General features: G+C 38.6%; 1 protein-coding gene across 6 annotated transcripts in view; it reads left to right on the top strand.

The window, feature by feature from the left end:
• Positions 1-25,492, top strand: part of LOC109423326 (ATP-dependent 6-phosphofructokinase) — a 32,348-nt gene that overhangs the window by 2,678 nt on the left and 4,178 nt on the right. For 3 of the 6 annotated variants that reach the window (XM_062843856.1, XM_062843857.1, XM_062843855.1), the window contains exons 3-4: positions 20,364-20,860; positions 21,903-23,405. In XM_062843856.1, coding sequence (XP_062699840.1) covers positions 20,364-20,860; positions 21,903-22,167 — 762 coding nt within the window. In that variant the 3' untranslated portion in view covers positions 22,168-23,405. The other 3 variants (XM_062843854.1, XM_062843858.1, XM_062843859.1) reach the window with 3 other exon arrangements.

The following is a 25,492-nucleotide window of genomic DNA, read 5'->3' as shown; positions in this document are numbered from 1 at the left end:
TTACTGTTACACATTAGAGAGTTTATGTCTTCGAAAAAGTTGTTCATTTTGATTAAATAAACAACTCTTTCTTAGACGTCAAAATTCCACGGCCTACTGTTTTCGAATTATTGCATATAAACTAGATTATATTGATAAAAAATGATTATAAAACACATTTTGATGCAATAGTATGAACTATTTTTATTGTTTTTACTTTTACGATACATAGTAGGTTATTAACATGTCAGTTTCGTAGAGCTGGAGTTTCAGAATCTTCCATCAACGTCCTTTCCATCCAGGAACAGATCCACGAGCTTTCGACAAGATATTTCACGCTCTAGAATTTAAAATGATTGACAAAATAGGTTAAGCTTAAAACTTTTAAAAATGACATGCAAAAAATTAAGAGATATCTTGACCCTTGCTGACAATAGTAAACTGACATTTGCTTGACGTACTATGTATCGTAAAAGTAAAAACAATAAAAATAGTTCCTACTATTGCATCAAAATGTGTTTTATAGTCATTTTTCATCAATATCTTCTAGTTTATATGCAATAATTCGAAAACAGTAGGCCGTGGAATTTTGACGTCTAAGAAAGAGTTGTTTATTCAGTCAAAATGAACAACTTTTTCGAAGACATAAACTCTCTAATGTGTAACAGTAAAAAGTTACATGCTGGAACTACTTATATTTATACTGTTACTAAAAAGCTATTATCTCAAAAACACCAAAAAAATACCTCTCCAAATTTTTGGCAGTATGTTCACCTAGTATTGCTTCGTATTTGCTGAAAATTTGAAGTTGCGATTTCTTGCGCTTTGTGAGATATTAAGGCTTGAAATGTACACTATTTTTTTGGAATTTGTATTTTTATTTTCAATTTTTAGTTAAAGTATTCAACATATTCCCGTACAATGTGCTTGGTTTGACACATATGCGTTAGGAAAAAAATTAAACTCACATGGTTTCTGGTAAAAATGTCAAAATTAGCCTAAAAAACTGTTTTTTCATTGATTGGTTTTTATTTTTTAAATAACTCGAAAACAGTAGGCTGTAGAATTTTGACGTCTGAGAAAGAGTTGTTTATTTTGCCAAAATAAACAACTTTGCCGAAGACGCCAAGTCTTTAGGACGTAAAACAAAGAAGTTAGATGGTGGCGCCACCTATGCGGACGAGTTGCAAACTACTTCATTCTTAGCAATAGATGCCTCTGCTGATGTCAAACAACTTTGTCGAAGACACCATGTATCGGAAATGCTTCGTTTTGGAGTAATTAATTTAGTTCCGCTAGATTGCGATTCTGGCCCTTAGTGCATTGTTTTGGTAATCTGTGTTGAAAAATATTTGGTTTTTGAGGAATAAAGTGATTTCTGATAAGGTTGGGAAAACTGTTTAAAACTTGGGTATGACAGAAAAAAGATCCACTTAGCAATTAATTCTGAAACTTCAAAATTTCGCCAAATTTTTACACGTTTTACTTCTTGGTGTATGTTGTTGTGATGTTTCCGACATATGAAATTTATTTTTACATGAGTTTTATCAATTTTAGGGTAATATGGGGCGAATTTATTTTTCATGGTTAGTGGGAAAAAATTTCTCCAAACAACAGAAACTATCTGTAAGTAAGAATGAATGCTATTAATCTACAATATAACAATAATTCAGCTTGGAGACATACAGGGATGTACTATTTTGGGCAATTTTTATAAGTTTTGGTCGAATAATGCAAAGAAATGCACATGTTGTGAAGATTTTCAAGGATTATTTGATAACTCGAATCACTCTCACGTTTGTGTACCGCAATGATCACCTCCATCTGCTTATGCTAAAGCTTGCTGGAGGTATATTCTATCATATACTCATTGATTATTAAAAATTTCAATGTATTACAAGCGGTACACATGGTGCTAACTTATAATGTTAACTTTCAAAATAAAACGACACTGGTGTTAAATTATACGCACACATGAAATGAGTGATTGCAAGAGAGGCTAACGTCAAATCATGTTGGTGTCTTTGGCACATATTTTCCTTGCATTCCAATGAAAAATATTGCAGAAGACAGCTAGATGATCTGATGCTTTATTTTTTCTGTACTTTTGATTCTGAGAATGTGTGTATTGAAGCGACAGTGGAAATTGATGTTAAAAGTTAACATTATAACATTATGATTGAACACCCGTACATATGTACCACTAACAATACACTGAAATTTTTAAATTATCAGAGTGTATATGATAGAATATACCTCCAGCATGCTTTAGCACAAGCAGATGGAGGTGATCATTGTGAAACACAAACGTGAAAGTGTTTCGAGTTATCAAATAATCCTTGAAAATCTTCACAACATGTGCATTTCTTTGCATTATTCGACCAAAACTCATAAAAAAGTCCAAATAAGTTTTAGTGTACAATTAGCGTTATGTTAAAATACACATAAATAAAAAAAAATTCCAAAAAAGTACATCTTTGTATGTCTGCAAGCTGAACTATTGTTAGATTGTAGATTAATAGCATTCATTCTTGCTTACAGATAGTTTTTGGAGTTTAGGAAATATTTTACCCATTATAATAACCATGAAAAATAAACTCACCCCTAAAAATGATAAAACTAATGTATAAATACATTTCATATGTCGTAAATATCACAATAGCATACACCAAGAAGGAAAACGTGTAAAAATTTGGCGAAATTTTGAAGTTTCAGAATTAATTGCTAAGTGGATCTTTTTTCTGTCATACCCAATTTTTAAGCAATTTTCCCAAACATATCAGAAATGACTTTATTCCTCAAAAACCAAATATTTTTTAACACAGATTACTAAAAAAAATGTAAAATGGATGTAGTGCATTTATTGAAAGATATATTTTATCTTTTTTGTATGTAGTTTTCATTAGAAACTGTAACCACTATATGGTGGATCTTTTTTTGTGCCAGTCACTGTATATTCGATTTTTTTTTCATACCTACTACATTTTTCTATGAACATTCAAAAGGTGTTTTGTAATGTGCGCTATGTTTGCATTTTCTGCCTTTCTCGTACACCAAAGTGTACTGAAAGGCTATATGTTCACTTAAAATAACGAGCTTTCGAAAGAAGGCCACATCACACAAAAAAGGTCACTCACTTTAAGGTACTTTCCATTGGCCATTTTAACTATTTTAGCTCGAATTGCCCCACTGTTTGCTATTGAAAATGGTTCCGATCGGTCCAGGCATTCCAGAGTTATGGCCATTTAAGTTATCCGGACCATCACCGGCGGAAGTGGCTAACTGTGAAACTCCACAAAACCCTATCATACGACATATCAAATCACGCCAATTTGGGTAATCTTGCTCAATGTTGACGAATTTTTTTCGTAGCTCAAAAATGATGATCAAAAAATCCAAGATGGCGGTCGGAAATCCAGGAACAAAAACCACCGTGCGCGCATATTTACTCATATAAGAAAATTCTATAGAAATGGCTCAAAATCTTCAAATCACAAAAATTTTAGTTTCCCTCGATGAAACATTTTCAAATTTTCAGAGGAGATAATAGAATAGTATATCTTTCGAATGCCGAGTGCCATTTGGGTGGACATTTTTATTTGTTAATAACGGTTTTAGGCACACCGTGAGAACTAATTGGTTCTATATCCTCTAATAGAGCTGCTCAAAAGCCACTTTTGGCGAATTATTCGGCTGGTATACGGCCAACTTAAAAACTCCGTACCAAGTCTCTGGAGCGAGAGTTGTCAAAAGTAAAACAAAGAAAAAATTATTTCATTTATCTCCTGTTTTTTTTTTCTAACTTCTAAATATAGTTTGGGTATCTGTTGTACTTAAGGGGTTATATATGTTGAGGTGCGTGAAAATAAGGAAAAGTTTGAACTTTTGTAAAAGTATGTAACCATATTTATTTTCAAATTCTCGTTTTACGTCATACATAGTACAATATTTTATGTGTAAAATCAGCTTGGGAACATGAAAAAATAGTACTAATGGGGCACGTTCGGTGTAGTACTAGATTTGTAGTAATGAGCTGAATTTTAGTATGGTGAGAAGGTCAATTCTCCGTTTCTGCAATGAAATGGTGCAAAAAGCGTGGGTATTATGATTCTTTACCTAATTTGATGCTGTTTGAGAAAAACTTTGGATAACTATGTTGTTTATGTTGCAAGAAATGAAGAAAACAAAAACACTGTTGCCCAAAGTTTTGCTCAAACAGCATCAAATTAGGCAAGGAATCATAATACCCACGCTTTTTGCACCATTTCATTGCAGAAACGGAGAATTGACCTTCTCACCATACTAAAATTCAGCTCATTACTACAAATCTAGTACTTCACCGATCTGTCCTATTGCCAAAGTTATAACATTTTCTGTCAAACGTGTTTTCTTTAAAGAGGTTTGCCGTGACAATGATTACAGTCTAACGGCTCAACTGAAAGCACAAACCCAAAAGAAAACCGTTACTAGAGGACCTTGTGGTGTCCTTGAACGATCAGAATATTAAAAAATGTTTTTAATTTTCAAACGGAGATGATTTTTTCCAAAAAAAATCACTTGTTTCATGCAAAAAAAGTATGACAAAAATCATAATACTGATATGATTTTTTTTTGAAAAATGTTGATCGTTCAAGGACACGACACATGAACAGCGAACACTCAAAAAAAATTTTGGTTGAAATCTGTTGAGAACTGTTTCCGCAATCGTAGTCACCGCATCGACGTTTTTGGAAAAAAAAATAATTCCGAGATCATCGCGGTTAAAGTTTCAAGATTGCACTACGCGCCCGTAAGGGAGCGAAGCGCAAAACGCTTTCTCTTTGCTTGTACTGCTTGGATCTCCATGAAAATTTTACACAGCATTCTTAAGAAGCCATACTTTAAGATTAAAGAATAAAAAAATCGATTTTGTGCTCGACTTTAACATATATAGCCCCTTAAAAAATGATATGGGAGGGTGATGATTCAGTGGTAAACTTTGTGGTGACGAATGCAGGACAAGCAAAAAATGATCTTGAAAGGTTGCAGAAGAGGAGGGAGATGGACTGGAGTTTGTCTTAGAACTAATAAACTATGAGAATCGTGTTTGAAATCACCACAATTGCTTGAAAGATACAATTATCGTTAAACAACTACATGCCAAGCAGCATTCGAATGATCCCGATCCGTTAAATGCATGTTGAAATGTATTGATCATGGCCGACTTGAGTCTGTTTTGTTTGAAATCAATTTTGACTGATATAACTCCAAGCCCTGTGACAGCTCTGACAAATTTATTTACAGCTTGTAGGCTTTATATGGGCTTACACGGCTCATTTTAGTTCTTACTGTTTATAGTGTATATAAGCCTTAGGAATGCTTATATAGAGATTTTTAGCACTGAAAAGCTGTTCAATGGCCGTTATAATGCTCAGAACAGTGCTTAGTGGTTACCTGGGCAGTAATTCCAAGATGGCTGTCAAAATCCAAGATGGCGGATAAAAATTCAAGATGGTGGCTGTTTTATGGAGATTTGGACTCTAAAACTATGCAATATGGGTATACAGAGAGTGCGGCAGGAAATTATGCAAAAGTTTTTTTTTTCATTTCAACGCCTTATTTTCATCCATTTGACGTCAATCAATGCATGTTTTGACGTCACATCAGAAGGTACACTATGTTACCAATCTTGATGGCACAAATTTCCCAACTGGAGGAGAACGTGCCTCTAGAGCCGACCTACTGATGATACCAATCTTGGTTCATAAACGACTGGTGTAGAGTTCTTATTCATGGAATGAATAAAACTTCTAGAACAGCGTTTCTCAAAGTATGGGTCGCGACCCACTGGTGAGTCGCGGGCTGATTCTTGGTGGGTCGCGAAGACTTTGGCGATATAGTAATGCTTGTCCTAATTATTTTATGTCAAATGCTATTGTCATCCATTTTCTAATTTACAAACACTCTTTTGAAGAATCTAGAATTAAGGTTTTGGATTAAATTGAATATAAAAACTACTCTCTGGATTCTGAAATTCTTTCTAAAGCTTTGTGTTTTCAATCAAAAGGTTTGAGATTCTGAAAAAAAGCTTTCCTTGTGTTCAGGAAAAACTAAGTTCAAGTTGTTGCTTGCAGTTAGCATTTTCAATTAGATTTACAGCTAAGTCCAGTAGTTAGAATATCAGAAAAAAAAATACCATAACATCAATAAAAAAAGACAAAGGACAACAACGAACGTTTGGTAAACTTCATCAAATTATCTGTTTATTTTAATCGAACTTTCGTACAGCTTAACTTCGATATAATTCTGTTGAATTTTGATAATCTGAACTTTTACAGAAATCAGAACTCGTCAGACCATCTCGCAGAACTTTTATTCTAAAATCTCTGCATGATGTTTGCCCACTTGCCGATCTTTTTGATGTATTTTAAAAGATTTTCACGATTTTCGTATATTTTCAATGGATTTTTTTAAAGTTCTGCAGATACATATAAATAATAACCACTATATTTTCAACAACTGAAATCTGTGGTGTTCTGTAGTTGTGCATAGAGCAAGACTTATAATTTTTTCATTAGAAACATGCAAGCTTGTCTCATATCTTTGAGACATAGAATTTACTGATACTGATCACTTGGGTACCATAACCTAGTTTGACATTAAAAAAAAACACTAAAAGAGAGCATGTAAAATGAAAAAAATTAAAATTGTAAGATTAAGTGCTACGTGACGTAAGTTTATCAAAACCTATGAAAGCAATCATATGTTTTTATTGAAAAAAGTAGTCCAAATTTTCAAAAATATGACACGTTATGGAAATACATGCTGGTGTGTCGCCAAATACTGCAATAATCAAAAGTGGGTCGCAAGCTGAAAAAGTTTGAGAACCCCTGTTCTAGAACATTCTACAATCTACAGGATTGATACAGCAATGCATTGCTATACGAATCTTTTGCAACTAATACAGTGATGGAACCAATGCAACAATGCAGCAATGTACCAATGCAACAATTAAGCGATGCACCAGCGCAACGATGCATCAATGTGATAATGCAACAATGCAACGATAAAAGAATGCATTGAATTGTATAGCTGTCATACTGTGTGAAACATTTTACCCTTTTCGCTGTTTTGTTTTGATTCTGCGTTCCGTTTCACCCCGTTCCATGATCAGAATGACGCTTGAACAATTTTTAGTTTGAACGATGTGCAGATTAGAGGGAGTCAAATTAAAAAGTGTTCAGATTAGATAAGGTAAAACCAACGGGGGTAGACGAAAGTTTTAAAAATGTGTTCAGAAACCCTAAAAGTTTTACTAAAAGTTCTATAACTTTCAGAAAACTTATTCGATCTCGCTCAAAATTCTACCAATGGAGCTGCAATATAAGGTTTATGATTGGTCAAAATTTCAGCGTTTTTGATTGACGTATAAAAAAGTTATAAGCATTTGAATGAAAAATAATTTTGACCAAAAATTTGCTGTACGGACAATTGTTTGATACACTGTACCAATGCAAAAATGCAGCGATGCATCAAAGCAGCGATGCACCAATAATGCAACAATGCACCAAAACACGACGGAACAATGCAAATCTAATAATCTAGAATTGTATATGTAGGTATGATGGAACAATTTCAGCGCAGATATTTCAATAGGTTAAATCTGTAAAAAAAACTTCTTGTTTTCCCTTTCTTTCGCTAATATCGCGTCGGTCAATCGAATTTTGATGATAGTTAAAACGGTTTTCTTTTTTATCTTTAATAAAGAGTTGTCGAAAGTTGTGAAATTCCTGGTGGATAATTTTGATGGGCTCGTTTCTGATTTGTATGCAGAAAGTCCTGGACTCATCCCAGGCTCTTTCTTTTGCCCTACATTGTATCTTCCTATCTACTTTCTCCTTCTTCTCTACATATGCAACTCCAGTATATTCATATGCTCATAACGATCGCTAGAACCAGAAACAGGTTGGAATAGCCATTTCCCATCCTTTCAACTTCCACAGCACTGTGTCAATCTACCATATAAGGCCTACAAGTTATATGCAGCCAGCGAACTGTGCCGTATCATTTTCAGAGTAATGAACGCACATATCACCTTACGCCTGGCATTCATGCACCAAACGTAAACCCTCTGCCAAACAACCATTTCCCAGCAACACTCCGATGCTCCGACATCCGCATGAACTTGTCAGACTCAGTGCGGTATTTTTTTTTCACACCAATAAACCTAATCTCAAAATGGTTGACAATTCTCAGGTCATTTTGACAGAATGAGCACAAAGAGGACGGCAACAAGGTCGGTAAAGTAGAAGATATGCTTCCGGGTCATTTGGCCGAATGTCATTTGGCTGAACGCCATTTGGCCGAACGCCATTTATCCGAAAGGGTCATTTGGCCGAATGCCAGTTGGCCGAATGCCGTTTGGCCGAATAATGAATGATGAACTTAAGTGACCATGCCAATGTTCTCCACATCAGTATAGCTCGAAAGAACAGCCTGTGATGATAAGAAGAAAGGAAAATCTTCGATAAAATAGATGCAGTTTCAACGCCAACTAATCCCTAAATGACAAAACTATAAAGAATAGCCTATGATTATAAGATATAAATATTTCTGATGATCATATTGACAGTCAGAATGTCAAAAACTATTACTGAATTGTTTGATCATGATTCGGCCAAACGGAATTCGGCCACATGGCGTTTGGCCAAAGCCAAATATTTTTACAAGACAATTCACACCGTCTTCAGCCAGAGGCTGCACAGACTGAACATATTACTTACACTAGACAACGGACACACATAGAACACCCAGTGGCCCAGTGATGAATTTTTCGTTTGACGAAAAGTTTCCACCGACTGGAGTTGGAATCGAACCCACACTCCGAGGCTTACCGCCGCTAACCGTACGGTGTCTTTATCTTTATCATGTGTGTGATCTGTCAAATGACCCGAGAACTGTCAAACACTCTGGAGGTTAGGTTTCATGGTGTCAGCCGTGGGCAAGCGATTGCTTTCCTTTCCCCACATTGACTGGCAACCTGACGTAGCAGGAAAGGCCATTCCACAATGGGGGATTCCCATACAAGCAGGCAACCATCATATTTTCATCATTTTTCACGGATTGATTAGTTCCCTATTGTTGGTTTGGTCAAAATATTTTCTTACTGAACATTTTTAAACATTTAACGATTTAGTTTTGAAAAGGGCGCAACCACATGATATAGAAAAGGCTTCGATTTTTCAGTAGTTTTTTCATCTGTCTGTGCTTGGAATGCTCAAAATATATTAACAGGAAATTTTCCAAATCATTTCAAGGTTGGAAAATGTTATGTTAGTTAACAAAAGTTTTGGGCCCATTTCAAATGGAATGCAAGATGTTTTTTTCTTTTCGGTAATGACACTAAAACACCTCAATTGAAATTATTTTTACATATTTATAAAATGGTTCGTTAGACTGAATGAAAAACATAAACATCCCGAATAAAACGGTATTATATGACTATTATACAGGATATCATTTTCAGATGATTCATGCTATCATAAACAGGATTATAAATCGATGATACCAAGATTCATATCAATGATTGCAGCAATCATATTCGAAGTTTCAATGATAGACCGAATGGGTTGTTAAGTATCGTTACCATTCAAAAATGCCCTTTTTCTCGAACAAAAATTTTGAGAAATCGTACATGAAATAATCAGTTTATGATAAAATTGACGATACAGTGAATCATAAAAATAAAGAGGAAATATTTCATGAAATCTGTTTTACCGACTTCAAAAAATGTGTACACCCCTGCGGTCTCTCGGCGGATTCTGTCAAATTGGTCTACCATTCAGTGAGTAATTGTTCACTTTCAGTTTTTTCTTTGTAATTTCTTGTGTGTTTGAGATTTGAACGGTGGTTGTCGATGTTCCGATGTAGTTCCGCGGGTGTGCTGTGTACTAGGCCAAAGCCGATAAGTGCTCGCGGTTGTCTAGAACCCAGTGATGTGCGAAGTGGCTGATCAGTCGGATATTTTAAGTCAAAGGAGAAATTGGGAGATACAATTTCCAAGGATGCATGGTGAATTCAAGTCAAGCCTTTGTTGAAGCCGGAGGGGTCAATATGACCCCGGCGATGAAACCGGACATAACAAACGTGTTCGACACCAGTGATTTTGCGACAGCAGCACCAAAACAATCCGGCTCCTAAGGGATAAAGAAGGTATGTTTGCAAGTGCTTTCCGATGGTAACAGCAGCGTGAGGTACGTAGTATCAAACGCGTTCCAGTATTTAGTGTGCATGTTTTTTTTTGTCTAAAAGTTCCGGATTAGGGCGTTTAAATAAGGTAGCAATGCAAGCCAAGATGATGACGTTCTATTTCTACTATTAATTCCTGAATACAGTGGAAACAAAACTGCCAAAAACATAGTTTTGTTCTTAATTTTATTGGGAATATTATTTTTCAAAATGATTCATGTATTATTCAATACATCATTATCATACGTTTTATGATTCATGAAAAGTCGTGAATAATTGTATTTTTTCAACCCTAATAATTTTATCATATCACGATGATTAGTTATATAGTTATCATTCTACCAATAAACATCGTATGATATGCACGATACCAAGAATAGTATTTTTCTATGCGGGATATTTGCTCAAAAGATGCTGACAAATTCAGGTCGAAATCAGCTAACGAAAATCCTGCTCGAACGAGCGGAGGTCTATCAGCGATTTTGCACCATTTCCGTTCTTGTTTTCTTGCAATGAAACGTATAATACTATTAAAAAATTATTAACTCACCAGAAACACAAAACAATCAAGAAGTTTTTTTTTAATCTTCAGGGGTTCAGAACTGCATAGCATAAATTCCCAATCATTTCTGCTTCGAAAAATGCTAGCAATGAATATAACTACCACGAGCTGATTTGATTGATGATCGGAATTTGACACAGGTTTCACATTGTGCCAATTGACCGAAGATTGCACTTGTGATTCAATTTATCTCTTGATTGAATGATTTATGGTACGATCTGATCGATGTCACAGTAGCACTGAAATTTGAACCGGATTCGTTAGATGTAGCTAATATCCATAAGGTAGTGATCCAGAAAGTACTGTCAGAAACCGTAGTTTCCTTGGTAATCATGATATGCGTGTATGAGCTTGATTATCATGCAACAAAAACATTCACGTATGACCAGAAGGTGGGTGACTGTGACATTATTTTTAGCACGGCAAAAATGTAGTGGATTGTCAAATTTAGTGAACCAATGAATCCCCAGTGGTCCCGAAAAATGCGAACGGAACATGCGGATAATTAGAACCGGAAGTGTGAGGAAGTGGAGACATTGATTTTGGATCATCAATGGATCAGAGGAACAAAATTCAGTGGTTCCCAACTGAGTGGTTACGGCCCACGTCAAATAAATCTCGGAACACTTATGCGATATGGATATTTTCGAGCCTGGCTCAGTAGGTGTCGAAAACCGCTATCCTAAGCCATTTCGAAATCCAAGATGGCGACATACGGTTTGTGAAAATAATTTGATAACATTTGTATTATAGGTATTTCCTTCTTCTTCTTCTTTATGGGTCCACGTCCCCACTGGCACTTGGCCTGCCTCGCTGCAACTTAGTGTTCTTTGAGCACTTCCACAGTTATTAATTGAAGGGCTTTCATTGCCTGCCATTGCATGAATTTGTATATTGTGAGGCAAGCACAATGTTAAACTTTGTCAGTGAATACGCTATGTCCAGGAAGCCGAGAAAATGTTCCCGCCGTCTCCGGATTGGCGATCCATAGCCTTAACCACTAGGCTAACTGGAGACTCTATAGGTATCTAGAAAGGGTTTTTTTTTTGGGCTGTTTTTGGGATTTTCGGAGGCATTTCAGGAGATTCATGAGCGTTACATGAGGTTTCAGGAGCGTTGCAGAGGATTACAGGAACGTTTTTGGGGTTTAAGCAGGGTTTTAAGAGACATTGAAGGAGGTTTCAGGGGGAAATGATCGTCCCTGAAATCCCGTTTCACTTCCTAAGTCCCCTCGGACTTCCTGTAATGCACCTGATATCCTCCGAAACCCCCTAAAATGCACTTCGAGCCCCTTGTAACGCCTCTAAAACCCGCCTAAAATCTTCAGGAATCCGCTGAAATGCATCCAAAAACCCCCTAGGACTCCCTGTAACGCTCCTGAGACCCTCCATCGAAACCCCCTGTAACGCACCTTTAACCCCTCTGAAACCCGTTAAAATTCCTCTGAAACTTCCTGAAATTCCCTGAGATGCCCTTGGCTCCTTGTAACGCACATGAGACCCTCCGAGACCCTCTGTAACGCATCTGAAACTCGCTGAAAAACCTATGAAACTTTCTGAAATGCCCCCGAAAATCCCCTGTAACGCACCTGAGACCCACCGATACTTCCTGTAACGCTCCTGTTACCGCAACCACTTGTAAAGCGGCGTTCTCTCTGTATAGTGAAACAACCGTCTATTCTATGGCATTTGCTGTTAATGATCGAAAGAAGAACAATTGGGTTTTTAAATTAAGAAAAATATATCGATTTTTCGATTTTATACGAAAGAGCACCTTTTTCTGAGCCACTATGATTTTTTTCTGATTTTTAGAACCTTATTTTGGTACCTAAAATCAAGTTCAAAGAAGTTTTTCGAAATCACCTTTTGACAGCTGGGCAACTGTTTGACAGCTCCGCCCAGTACAAACTGCGACAAGGGGTGAATCGACAAATCGCTCCCATACAAACTTCAAATTGATTTTTGAATAGGTTCCCGGGCTCCGAAATTCATGAAAATTTGGATTTCGGCTCAGTTTGACATGCAGATTTAGAATATCGAATTATCTCAACACCGTTAAAGAAGCCAATTGGACTGACGAATGTATCTCTCCTATCGATAGCGAATCCTCCGTGTGTAGGGTAAGAAATCAAAATTTGAACTAGTGAAAATGTAATCTTAATTTGAACTATTTTGAAATATATTGAAATGACGTACTATGTGGGCAAATATTGTCCCGAAAAAGATGTTAAACAGTTTTTCGTAATATAATCTGATAACATAGGCTTTAAAAGCATTGAAAATAGCGTTTTTGCCATCGAAAATTAGCAATTGAAAAATCACTGTGATTTCACCTATTTCCCCCCAGAGAAAGCCCATTTTCGGTGCACCCATAGGGAAACCAACATATTTTGGACACAGCAGCGTCACAATATTTTTTGGACACTTACGGCAAAAACAAATGGAAGTGTCCAAAATATATTGGCGTAACGCTGTGTCCAAGATACGTTCGTTCCCCTACAGCTCATGCATTGCATCACACGCAATAAGTGAATACGTCAAATGAAAGCTTATTTATCGTAGAATCGACCAACCGAATAATATTCCGCATTATTTGTCATAAAATTAACAAATTTTAGTGATTCTTACTTGGAGAATGTTATCTTAAGTTGAACCATTTGTAATCTAAATTTGAACTAGTAAACGGGGTGAGCTTCTAGTGTTGGCCTGTAGATTGCGCTAGGGGTGTTGCTTTGTTTACTCTTGGGGGATGAAAAATTCCAAATTTAGTATCCAAATTCCTAAAGAATTTCGAACATTCTGAGTTGAGATTCCACTGCCTAATGAAAAATAGGTATGAGAATTAGCAGATTCATGTGGTTTTTAATTGTTTAGCATGAAATTGGCTGTTTTGTGAGTTGCTCGAGCTGCTGCCGCCAGTAGTTCAAACTAAGATTAAAATTGGTTCAAATTATGATTACGATGGTTCAAATTAAGATTAAAATCATTGTTGATGAAAAATCGAAAATTTCAATGAAATTCGGTGCAAATACAAACTTTTTACCATTTAACAGAAAGCTTATACCCGTGGCTTTCATGTACATACGATTTTACCTGTAGTAAATTATTTCTAAGTGGGAGAAAAAGTCATTTAAATTTACACTGCTTCAGAAAGCCGCAATTTGGTTCAAATTTTGATTACCTACCCTAATTTATTATACAATGCAGCGCTAGAACGTCGAAAGAAGTGCGAGTTATTTTTTAATATATTCGATTCAGTCAGTACTGTTCAGTGGGCCGTTGCATCTACGTAGTTGGTAGCCGTTAACAGATCTATGTAGTGTATTACAATAGTAGCAACAAGATTATCTTGTAGTTGGGTTGCAGGAAAACACAGAAATGTAAGATATTTATAGATTCGGTAAGCAACATTATGTAACTGTTAAATATATTTGCAGCTTTAAAGCTGTCCAGTTAGACGACTACAAAACTGTGTTTCGATGCCTCAAAGTTACACCAACAGCTCCTATAACGCCTCTGGAACCCGCTGAAAAACCCCTTAAACCCCTCGAACTTCCTGTAACGCACCTGAGACACTCCAAAACCCCCTGTAATTCACCTGTAACGCCTCTGACACCCGCTTAAAATCCACTGAATCATCCTGACATGCCCTCGAAAACCCCCTGTAGCCCCCTTGGACCCTCCGATACCCCCGAAAACGCACCTGTAATAAGGGCTGGGACACTCCACTTATTCTCAAAGTGCAATTTTTAACAGATTATACACTTTTTGATCAATAACGGCGTCGGCCAAGTCCTTACAGTCAGCTGGGAAGGAAAAGGAATATTAGAATGAGATGGTTGTTGCTGCTAGAGACCGAGTGCACTCTGCGTCCCCATAACCAGCACTCTGCGTCCCCATAACCAGCACTCTGCGTCCCCATAACCAGCACCGATAGGGTGGTTGTTAGAGGGGATGGATGGGAGATCCATGGATTAAGGGTATTTATAGTGTTTAATGCGATAGATTGTGTGTTGATTACTATGAAGGTGAAGAGGCACAGTTCGCTTGGTTGCACAATCCGTTTCTGGTTCTAGCGATTACTATGAACATATGAATATACATAAGTTGGTAAAATGTAGTAGTGCAGAGAGAGAGAGAAAGTAGATAGAAACATACAAAGTAGGAGGAGATGGACGGACTAGGGAGTGAACCCAGAACCTCTGCATACGAATCAGTAGCGGTAGCCACTAGACCACCAAGTCCGTTGAATCACCCATGGCTCGTATCAGAAGCAGATCCTGAAAATATAATGTATTGCAAACCAGTCGTACAAGAAAGTTACGGAAAACCCGCTCTATCGCTAATATTTATTGTAAATGTCATCGACTACCTTCGAAAATGCCAATTGATATTCATCATGAATATCAATTGGCATTTTTCGAAGATTAGATGACATTGACTGTATACTGTACTATATGCAGTACGCAACATATTCGTACAAAAGCTTTGATGTTCACCGTGCGTCAATTTCCATTCACTTTTCTGCGCATTCAGCGCCAGCTGCTCGATAGTCAAGTGTCAGTTGAATAAGGGTCAATGAATATTTGTAAAAGATTTCCAATGTGCTAAATTTCTGATAAAATATTAGCATTTTGGTTACATTGGATAGTGTTTTACATAGTTCTTGTTCGATTTCATGGTTGTGGAGAGTTTTTAATGGAAATCGCAGCTAGACCTGTGCGCCGCCGCGCCACGCCGCCGCCGCCTACACTTTTTGTCCCACGCCGACGCCGACCAAGGTATCGGCGGCGCGCCATACGCCGCTGTTTGTCACGCCGCCGATTTTATTTTTCGCGCCGATGATCAGTGCACAAACAAAATTAAGTTTACTTAAAGTAGAGATAAAAGAATCTCACGATCACTATCACAAGAGTTTGATTACAATAATTCATTTCTCAACTCTTAGAACACACATTCACATCTCTCCAGAAGTTTTTCAGAGATTCTTCCAGAAGGATTCAGTGATGCCTCCAAGAGATCCACCTGGGATTCCTCCCGAAAATTCTCAGGAAGAAGAAGAAGAAGAAGATCTCTCAGGAAGATCTCGACAGGAGTACCTTCAGAAATTCTTTCAGGAGTATTCAGGGATGTCTCCTAGAGATACATCAGAGATTCATGCAGAATATCCTTTAGGGATTCTCATAGGAGGTAGTATGAGAGTTCCTGCGTGAATTTCTTCAGAAGTTCCATTAGGAATTCCTACAGGAATTTCCTTAGGAACTAATCCAGAAGTTTCCTTAGAGATTCCTCCAGGAGATCTTACAGAAATTTTTGGAATTTGTTCCAAATAATAACTTATGGATGCCTCAAAAAAATTTTTCAGCGATTCTTTCATGAGTTCTTTCAAGGATTGCTCCAGAAGTTCCTTCGGTGATCACTCCAGCAGTTCATTCAGGGATTTTCTTATAGTTCCAGGAGTATTCAGAGATTCCTCCAATTTTTGCAGATGTCTCTTCAAAGAATCCTCCAGATTTTTTTCAGGGATTCCTACAGAAGTTCCTTCAGAAACCTCTACAGAAGTTCAACAGAGAATCTTATACGAAGATACGAAGATTCAAGGATACCTCCAGGAGAATTCAGGGATTACCCCAGAAGTTTATAGGGTGATTCCCATATAAGAGTTCCTTCCAAGATTCCTTCAGAATATTCATAGGAGATTGCTCGAGAAGTTCCTTAAGGAATTCTTCCAGAAGTTCTTCCAGGGATCGCTCTTGGAGGTCTTTCAAATTGTAGATTGAGATTGAGATTTTTTCAGGAAGACTCACGGATGCCTCCAGGAGTTACATCAGAGTTTTCTCCAGAAGCTCATTCAGGAATTCCTACAGGAGTTGCTTCAGGGTATCTTGTAGGAGTCCTTTCAAGTATTTCCTTAGGATTATAATCAGGCATATTTTCAGAATATTCTTGAGGGATCTTTCATGCAGTTTCTCCAATAATTCCTCAAGGATTTCCTTCTGGAGTTATTCCAGGAAAATTTTTTTAGAGTACCTCCTGCAAATCCTTCCTACCGGAATTCCTTCAAGCATTCACAAGAGACGAATCAACCAAGGGCTGAAAGTTTCTATACTAAAGACAAATCAATCAATCTTTGGTAATTCCTCTTAGAATTTCTTCAGAAATTACACCTGGATTCCTCATGGAGTTCCTCCAGAGATTTCTCCTGCACTTCATTTAGAGATTCCTCTTGGACTTCCTTCGGGGATCCCTCCTAGAGTTCATTCTGGAATGTCTCCTGGAATTCCTTTGGAGATTCCTCCTGGAATTCCTTCGTGTATTTCTCCTTCTTGAATTCCTTCTGACATTATTTCGGGGCTTTCTCCTGATATTCTAACGTGCATTTCTCCTGAAATGTCTTTGGGGTTTCCTCCTGGAATTTATATGATGATTTCTCTTAGAAATCCTTTGGAGATTCCTGCTGGATTTGCTTCAGGGATCCTCATGGAATTCTTTCAGGAGTCCTTCTGGGATTCCTTTGGGGTTTCCTTCCGGAAGTGCTTCATATATTTCTCCTAGAATTCGTTCCGGGATTTCTCTTTAATTTTTTTCGGGACTTCCTCCTAAAATTCCTTCGGGGATTTTTCCAGGACTTCCTATGGGGATTCCTCTTGAAAATCGTTCGAGTATTCCGCTTGACAATCCTTCGGAGATAACTCCCAGAATTCCTTCAGGGGTCCCCTCTGGGATTCCTGCCGGGATTTCTCCTGTAAGTTTTTCGGGGATTTCTCCTGGAATTCCTTCAGGAATTCTTCCAGGAATTCTTCCAGGACTTCTTTCGTTGATTCCTCCTGAACTTTCTTCGAGAATTCCTTCTAAAATTTCTTCGGCGATTCCTCCTGATATTTCGTCTGGGATTCTTCCTGAAATTTCTACGGGAATTTCTCTTCGAATTTCTTCGGGGATTCCTCCAGAAATTATTTCGGATTTTGCTCTTGGAATTCCTGCGCAAAATTCTCATAGAATTATTTCAGGGGTTTCTGATGGAATTCCTATGAGGATTTCTCCTGGATATTTTTCGTTGGTCCCTTCTAGAATCACTTTAAGGACTTCTTCTACAATTTCTTTTAAAAATCTGGAATTTCTTTGGAGATTCCTTCATTAAATCCTCCAGGGTTTTTTTTTTCGAGGATTCCTCTTGATATTCCGTTGTGGATTCCTCCTAGCATTCCTTCGGGGTTTCCTCCTGGAATTCCTTTGGTTATTCCTCTTGGATTTTCTGCGGAGACTCTTCATGAAATTCCTTCAAAAATTCCTCATGGAAATACTCAAGACTTTCTCCTGGAATTCCTTCGGAATTTCCTTCTTGTATTTTTTCAGTGATTTCTCCTAGAATTCCTTTGGAAATTTCTCCTGGTATTCGAAGATTCTTCCTAGAGTTCCTTCAAGGATTCCATCTTAAATTTCTTTGGAGATTCCTCCTGGACTTTCTATGGGGATTCCTCTCAGAATTCCTTCGGGGTTTCCTCTTTGAGGAATCCGCTTGAAATTCCTTCGAAGATTCCTCCCGGAATTCCTTCGGAGGTGCCTTCTGGAGGTGATTCCTTCGAGGATTCTTTCTAAACTTCCTTCGAGGATTTCTCCTAAAATTCAATCGGGGATTCCTCTTGATATTTTGTCGGGGATTACCGGGATTGCCTAATAGAATTCCTTTGGTGATTTCTCTTCAAATTTCTCCGGAGATTCCTCCTGGAATTCCTTTCGGAGTTCTTCTTGAATTCCTACATTTCTCCAATAATTTTATCGGAACTTTCTCTTGGAATTCCTTCGAGGATTCCTTCTATAGTAGTTTCGGGGATTCCTCTTATTCCTCCTCCTCTCGGGGATTTCTCCTGATATTTCGTCGGAAATTCCTTCTGGATTTCCTTCGGGATTTCCTTTTGGAATTCCTTTGGTGAATCCTCTTCGAATTTCTTCAAAGATTCCTCCTATAGTTCCTATGAGAATCTCTCACGGAATTTCTCCAGGGGTTCCTCTTAGAATTCCTCCGGGGATTCTTTCTAGAATTCCTTCGGAGTTTCCTGCCGAGATATCTTATGGGATTTCTCATGGAATTCTTACGGAAATTCCTCCTAGTATTCTCTCAGGGATTTCTCCTGGAATTCCTTCAGAGATTCCTTCTTGTTTTTTTTCGTTGATCCCTCCTAAAAATCCTTTCACAGTAAAACCGCACAGCACTAAAATGTGTAAGCTCAACTCATACGTGCATAATTTCCAGACCACACAAAAATGTGTTACAGTTACACATTCTCAAAAACTGCTCGTACACTCGTCTAGATGCGAAATGTCGATATTTTTTGTTTTCCAAGGTCACTAGTAAGCTTAGCTAGATTGCTGAACAAAAAAATTTGCGAATTTAACGATTTTGCGGACACAGGAGCTGATTTTGTGAATGTGCAAGGGTTATACATTTTTGGTGTAGTCTGGAAATTATGCACTTTAGTGCTGAGCGGCGTTAGCGTGTTGGGATTCCTTCTCGAATTTCTTTAGAAATTCTTGCTGGAATTCCGTCGGGGATTTCTCCTGGAATTCCTTTGTAAACTCCTGCTGCCCTTAGGATTCCTGCCTGAATTCATTTTAGGAATTCTCCTGGAATTTCTTTCGAATATTTATCCTGGATTTCTTTCTGGAATTTCTCGAAAACTTCAACCTGGGATTTCTTCAGAATTTTCTGCAGGGATCTACAAAAGAAATTCTGGAACCACCTGAGATTCCTGCAGAGTTTTCTTCACGGATACCTTCAGGAGTTTCTTTCAGGCTTCTCTTAGGGTTCCTCCTGAGATTCCTCCCTGAAATCAATCGGGGATTCTTTAGTGAAAATAGTGTTACCCAATTATCAAGTTTGATAGCTTCTGAAGGTTTTGAGAAAACAAAACAAAAAACTGTAGCAAAATCAATATTCTATTGCCGTTTATTTGCAATGGAGTAATGCAATATGCATTACATTAAGGATACCGGTAATGTCTTAATATACTTTTCATATTATAAATATTTGTTATGCCTAACATTGAAACAGCCTCGAGTACTTCGGCACCCCAAACAAATAAAGTATTAAAACTGTTAAAAAATTGAAAAAATGTTCTAATAGGTCTAATCACTGGTGGCAGTGACGGAGCCGAACAAAAATAAAAAAAAGTATTCATTCTAATGTAATAGTTTGAGAAAGTTCAGACTGCTAATTCTAGAGCATAATGACAACTTTTTTGTTTTGCCAATGTTGAAATTATGGTCAAACTTTGGTCACGCCGATTACGCCGCCGCCGCCGAAAGCTGCCACCGGCGTGACATCGATGACGCCGCCGAGCAAAATATAGTCGGCGCACAGGTCTAATTCATTGACTACGAAATGACTGAATAGGTGAAAGGAAAATTGACAATGTCATTTTATGGTTTGAATATTCAGTGTGGAAATAGTCAAACTCGCGCAGATTTTGCTCAATGACTATGAACATTTTGCACGCTGACTATACGGCTCAGTGCCATAAACAATTATCATAAATTTGTTGACGATGTGAAGAATAAAACTGATTCGTCCTTGTTTTTTGTTCCGTTTCCTCCAGGTCTACTTCATCCGTGAGGGTTACCAGGGCATGGTGGACGGCGGTGACCACATCGTGGAAGCCAACTGGTCCTCGGTATCCAGTATTATTCATCGGGGTGGTACCGTCATCGGTTCCGCTCGCTGCATGGACTTCAAGGAACGAGCCGGCCGCTTGAAGGCCGCCCTCAACTTGGTCACCCGTGGGATCACCAATCTGGTGGTGATCGGAGGTGACGGTTCGCTGACCGGTGCCAACCTGTTCCGGCAGGAGTGGTCCAGTTTGCTGGACGAACTGCTGTCGGCGGGTAAGATCACTCAGGAACAGCGCACCAAGAACAAGAGCCTGCACATTGCCGGCATGGTCGGTTCCATTGATAACGATTTCTGCGGAACGGACATGACCATCGGTACGGATTCGGCTCTGCACAGGATCATCGAGGCGATCGATGCCATCGTCAGTACTGCCTACTCGCATCAGAGAACATTTATCATGGAGGTGATGGGCAGACACTGTGGGTAAGTTTTGCGGTCCTTTGATGGACATGATTCTAGGATTAGAATAATCAACCAGGAATGGTAGTTGGCGTTATAGGAAATCGATTACTGAATCGAGCAGCAACATTTAACGTTTTGAAAAATAGGTTAAAATCCGAAGGTTTGTTTTATCTGAAAGTATTGAATGGATAGTTTACTGGTAAAAGGTTTTCATCACAATTAGCTAGAGGTACCTACATATAACATAATGATTGCAATTTCAATTTGACATCTAACATAGAATTGAAAAAAAATGATACGAATTATCGATCACTTTCAAATTACTCATTCTATTGAATACTTTCAGATTGAAAACTATATCTATCCCACCTTATACTGCTCCTCATTTCGGTAGCTCCTTCCAAATTAGCAGGGACTTTTAGGATATTTGCGGCGCTTTCCATCAGTTTATATTAACGGATGCAATTCTTTCTTTCCCATTGGTGCGTAGCTATCTGGCTGTTGTTGCTGGTGTTATTTCCGAGGCAGATTATGTTTTCATTCCAGAATCGCCTCCTCCAGTCGACTGGGAAGCAAAGCTTTGCACCAAACTAGAACAGGCAAGAATATTCTCTGTGTTAGGAGATAACGAGGAATGTGACCTGAAACCTTATAGTTACTCTGTTGAACATATTTCTTACTGATTGTGTACACCCTTTGTCGATCACCAATGTTTTTCAACATCCACAAAAATTCTTCTACATTTCCTGTTTTGAAATACTTTTGTAAAAGATTTTTTTCGTTGTTTGTACCATCTACTCGCGCCAAAAATCAATCAAAACTCAAAGCGCCAGAATGACCCTCCGTCCAATACAGTCTGCCCCTTTCTTAATCTTTTGTGTTCGACCGTACTCCTTTCTAAACCGTGTTCAAACGACGATGCAACCTCAACTGTATGGTGCCAAAAGCAGCAAAACAGCAAAATTCATCCAGATTAGAAAGTCAACAAAATTCATAAATCAATGACAAATTCAGCACACTAAAACCCAATCAAACCACCGTTCCATTCCCCCTTTTCTCGCAGTTATCTCGCGGTAGTCGCCGGCCTGTGCATTGAGGCTGATTACATTTTCATTCCCGAAGATCCACCAAAACCCGATTGGCCCGAAAGAATGTGCTGTCAATTGAATCAGGCAAGAATCCTCCTGTCTAGCAAGCTCCTATTAAAAAAATCAAATCATAATACCATTAATGCCGACTTTCGCCACTTGCTTGAAATTAGTTCCCAAAAAAAAGTATTGAACCCATTAACATCAACTTATCAGACTTTCGCGTTTTGTTCGGTTTGATTTTCCAAATTTTACTCACATCCCATTTGTCCACCTCACCTATCGAAATCGTCGTGGGTTATCAAACGACGACGACATACATTTTATGCCGTTTTGTTTGCAAACGCGTGCAGTACCGCTTATCTCTACCACACTCTCCTTCTCTCGTCTGCGCGCCGCAATCATCCGCATTACCGAGCGAGCACCTTCTAGAGGTGTTCATCATACTCATCATCACTAGAGAATCACCTAATAGAGTGTTAGTTTTCCGTTACCGTGTAGCTTGATTATTCAAAATTTAAAATCTTCGATGTTGGCGGTTAGCAAAACTGGTAGCTTCCTTATCGTCGCCGTTCTCGTCGTCATCGAGAGTGAAAAGAACACGATTGTTTGTTTTGTTTCGAATCCCCCGGTTGTTGGAGCTTTTCTCGGTATAACCTACCTCTAGTAGAGTCTCGTGTGGCTGTAGTTTGTTTATTTTAGTGATTATATTGCACAAGGGCACAATAAATGCAACTTGCTTCACGTGATACATGTGGTGTTGCTTATCGCTATCGAGCAGACGACTGATGCAGAAGAATGTTACATTAGTGCACTTGGGGATGACGATTGCATTATTACGTCTACATCGATTGCAAAAGTTCCAAAGGTTGATTATAAGCTGCATTGCTGGATGTTATTAGCGGAATTGTAGGTTCAAATCAAAAGCCCCATAATATGTGAATGCTTGGACTACCAAACAACTTTGCCGGCGGTTACAAAGTTTTCAAAGCTATTTGTACACATTGACATGCTCACTAGCACTACCTAGCAGCAAAGTTCCGAATAACCCTTCATGTGTAAGCTCTTGGCCAACCAAACAGCTTTGCCGAAGACACCAACTGTTTCAGTAATCGAGATCCTGGTATCAGATATCAGTAGGTTCTTCTCCTCCATTTGGGAAATTTGTGCCATGAACACGAGCCTATTCATCATCTACCCGAGCAAGAAGTTAAGGAATTAGGGATAGGAACAGGTAGGGGAATACGAACGTCACCCTAGAAGAGGGTATTATCGCATAAGCGTACCACAATGGGTTCAAACAGCGCCCTGCGAAGGGCACTATGAAACGCATAAAGCGTAAAGAGAGCCTATAGGTCTTTACCACATCAGGTTAAGAACAACAGAACAGCGTGAAGATTCAGCTTTCTTAAGTCAGTTTCACTTAAGTGTTTACCGAATACTCGGAAACGCAGTTGCGCAAATGCTACGAAGCCTCCGATCCAGCCGAACGTCGTCTGTTGCAACTCTTTCTACATTGTTGTGGTCTTCACAGACCGTAGAGGGCATGCTTCTTCAACAGCTTCCATGATGAAGGCCGTTGTAGTGTCTAGTGTTTGGATGATGAGTATCCATAAAATTTGGCCGCATCCAAATCAGTAAAGAGATCCCAGTTGGTTGACCGGGGATTCCTGAAACGCAAAGTTTGCGAAGTAACATTCAAGTGTTCAAAAAAGATGTAGCAATGGTCAGATACAGATTCCTTATCTGACACATGGCAATTGGTCATCTCATGACTAATTCTGCTAAAGAAAAGCGTTATGTCTAACACTTTCTCTCTGGCAGATACCATGAAGGTTGGGCGGGTGTCTATGTTAAGTAATCCAAGATCTGTACTACTCAAGCACTTCATCAATCTGAAGCCTCTCAAGTTAATGTCTGAGCTGCCCAGATGATATGATCAGCATTAGCATCACTGCCAACAAGTAGCCTAATACCTTTTGAAGCGCAGTATGTGATGACTTGCTTGAAAACATCCCTAGGGGATGGTTCGTCTTGCGGTAAATAAACCGGACAATAGACGTATTTCCTGTTGAAGTTTCCAACAGATACATCAGTTGAGATAACGCATAAATCTCTGGTGGTTAGTTCAGTGATAAGTGTAGCAATGATTGCGTTGATGACAATCACACATGCTCGAGGCATGACACGCCGGTTCACAAGGTTTCCTAAATAGAAATCCCTCTTACGAAAGTAAGGTTCTAGGAATAAGGCCACTTGGGCTGTACCATTTTGCATAAATCTGCAAAGATTGATCGTTGTTGTGCATTTATGCTGAAGATTGATCTGAGTTATACTAACCGTAGCCACTACCCAAACTAGGCAAAATCATACTCTTTACAATTACAGTACAAAAAAACAGTAGCAATAAATAGGGATGGGAAAACTCACTTGCAAAGAGTTACACTCACTTGCTGTTTTCTCATCTCAGAAGCTTGCAATCAAGAAATGATGACTTTTGCCTTGTGATTTTGTCTAAAAGTTTGCCGAATACAGTAAGGGTCGCACACGCATACTAAAGTCGTGACAGAGCTGTAAAAGCGACTCTCCACGAGGTGAATGTAATTTACATTCACCTCGTGGAAAGTTGCCTTCGCAGCTCCCTCACGAGAATTGAAATTATCGCTCGAAATTTCTTACTTTTTTCGTTTTCTTTGAGTGTATTGCCGATGTGAACAATGTTTTTACACACTGAGCAAAAATTCACATTTTTGCCTTTCTCGTACACTAAGTGTACTGGAAAGGCTATATGTTCACTCCAAAAATGACTTTTTGATAGAAGGCCCGGAGGGTCGAGTCACATATACCAATCAACTCAGCTCGACGAATTGAGGTGATGTCTGTGTGTGTGTATGTGTGTGTGTATGTGTGTGTGTATGTATGTGTGTATGTGTACAAAAAAACTCACATCACTTTTTGGCAGTAAACATCAACCGATTTTAATGACCGACGGTTCATTCGACGCGGAATCTGGTCCCATTGTTTCCTATTGAAAATGGTTCGGATCGGTCCAGCCGTTCCGGAGTTATGGCCATTTAGGTGTTCCGGACCAGTACCCTTGGAAGGGGCCATACATAAAAATGTAACAAACATATACATGCGACACATCAAACTGCGGCATTTTCGATTACCTGATAATCAGTTAGCAAGAAAACAGTCTCAGACCATATCTGAACCGGTAGTGCCCCGGAACCGGTTCCGGATGTCCCGCTGGAAGTGGCCAAATATAAAAGTGATCCAAAACTATGCATGCGACACATCAAATCGCGGCTTTTTCGATAACTTGATGAACAGTTAGCAAGAAAATAGTCTGAGACCACATCTGAACCGGCAGTGTTCCGGAACCGTTTCCGGATGTTCCGCTGGAAGTGGAAAAATATAAAAGTGATTTAAACCCATGCATGCGACATATCAAACAACGGCATTTTCGATGACTTGATGAACAGATAGCAAGAAAACAGTCTCAGACCATATCTGAACCGGTAGTGTTCCGGAACCGGTTCCTGGTGTCCCTCCGGAAGTGGCC

The sequence above is a fragment of the Aedes albopictus genome, unplaced genomic scaffold (genome assembly GCF_035046485.1).
Source record: "Aedes albopictus strain Foshan unplaced genomic scaffold, AalbF5 HiC_scaffold_59, whole genome shotgun sequence".
Taxonomy (NCBI): domain Eukaryota; kingdom Metazoa; phylum Arthropoda; class Insecta; order Diptera; family Culicidae; genus Aedes; species Aedes albopictus.
This window is presented reverse-complemented; position numbering and strand designations above follow the sequence as displayed.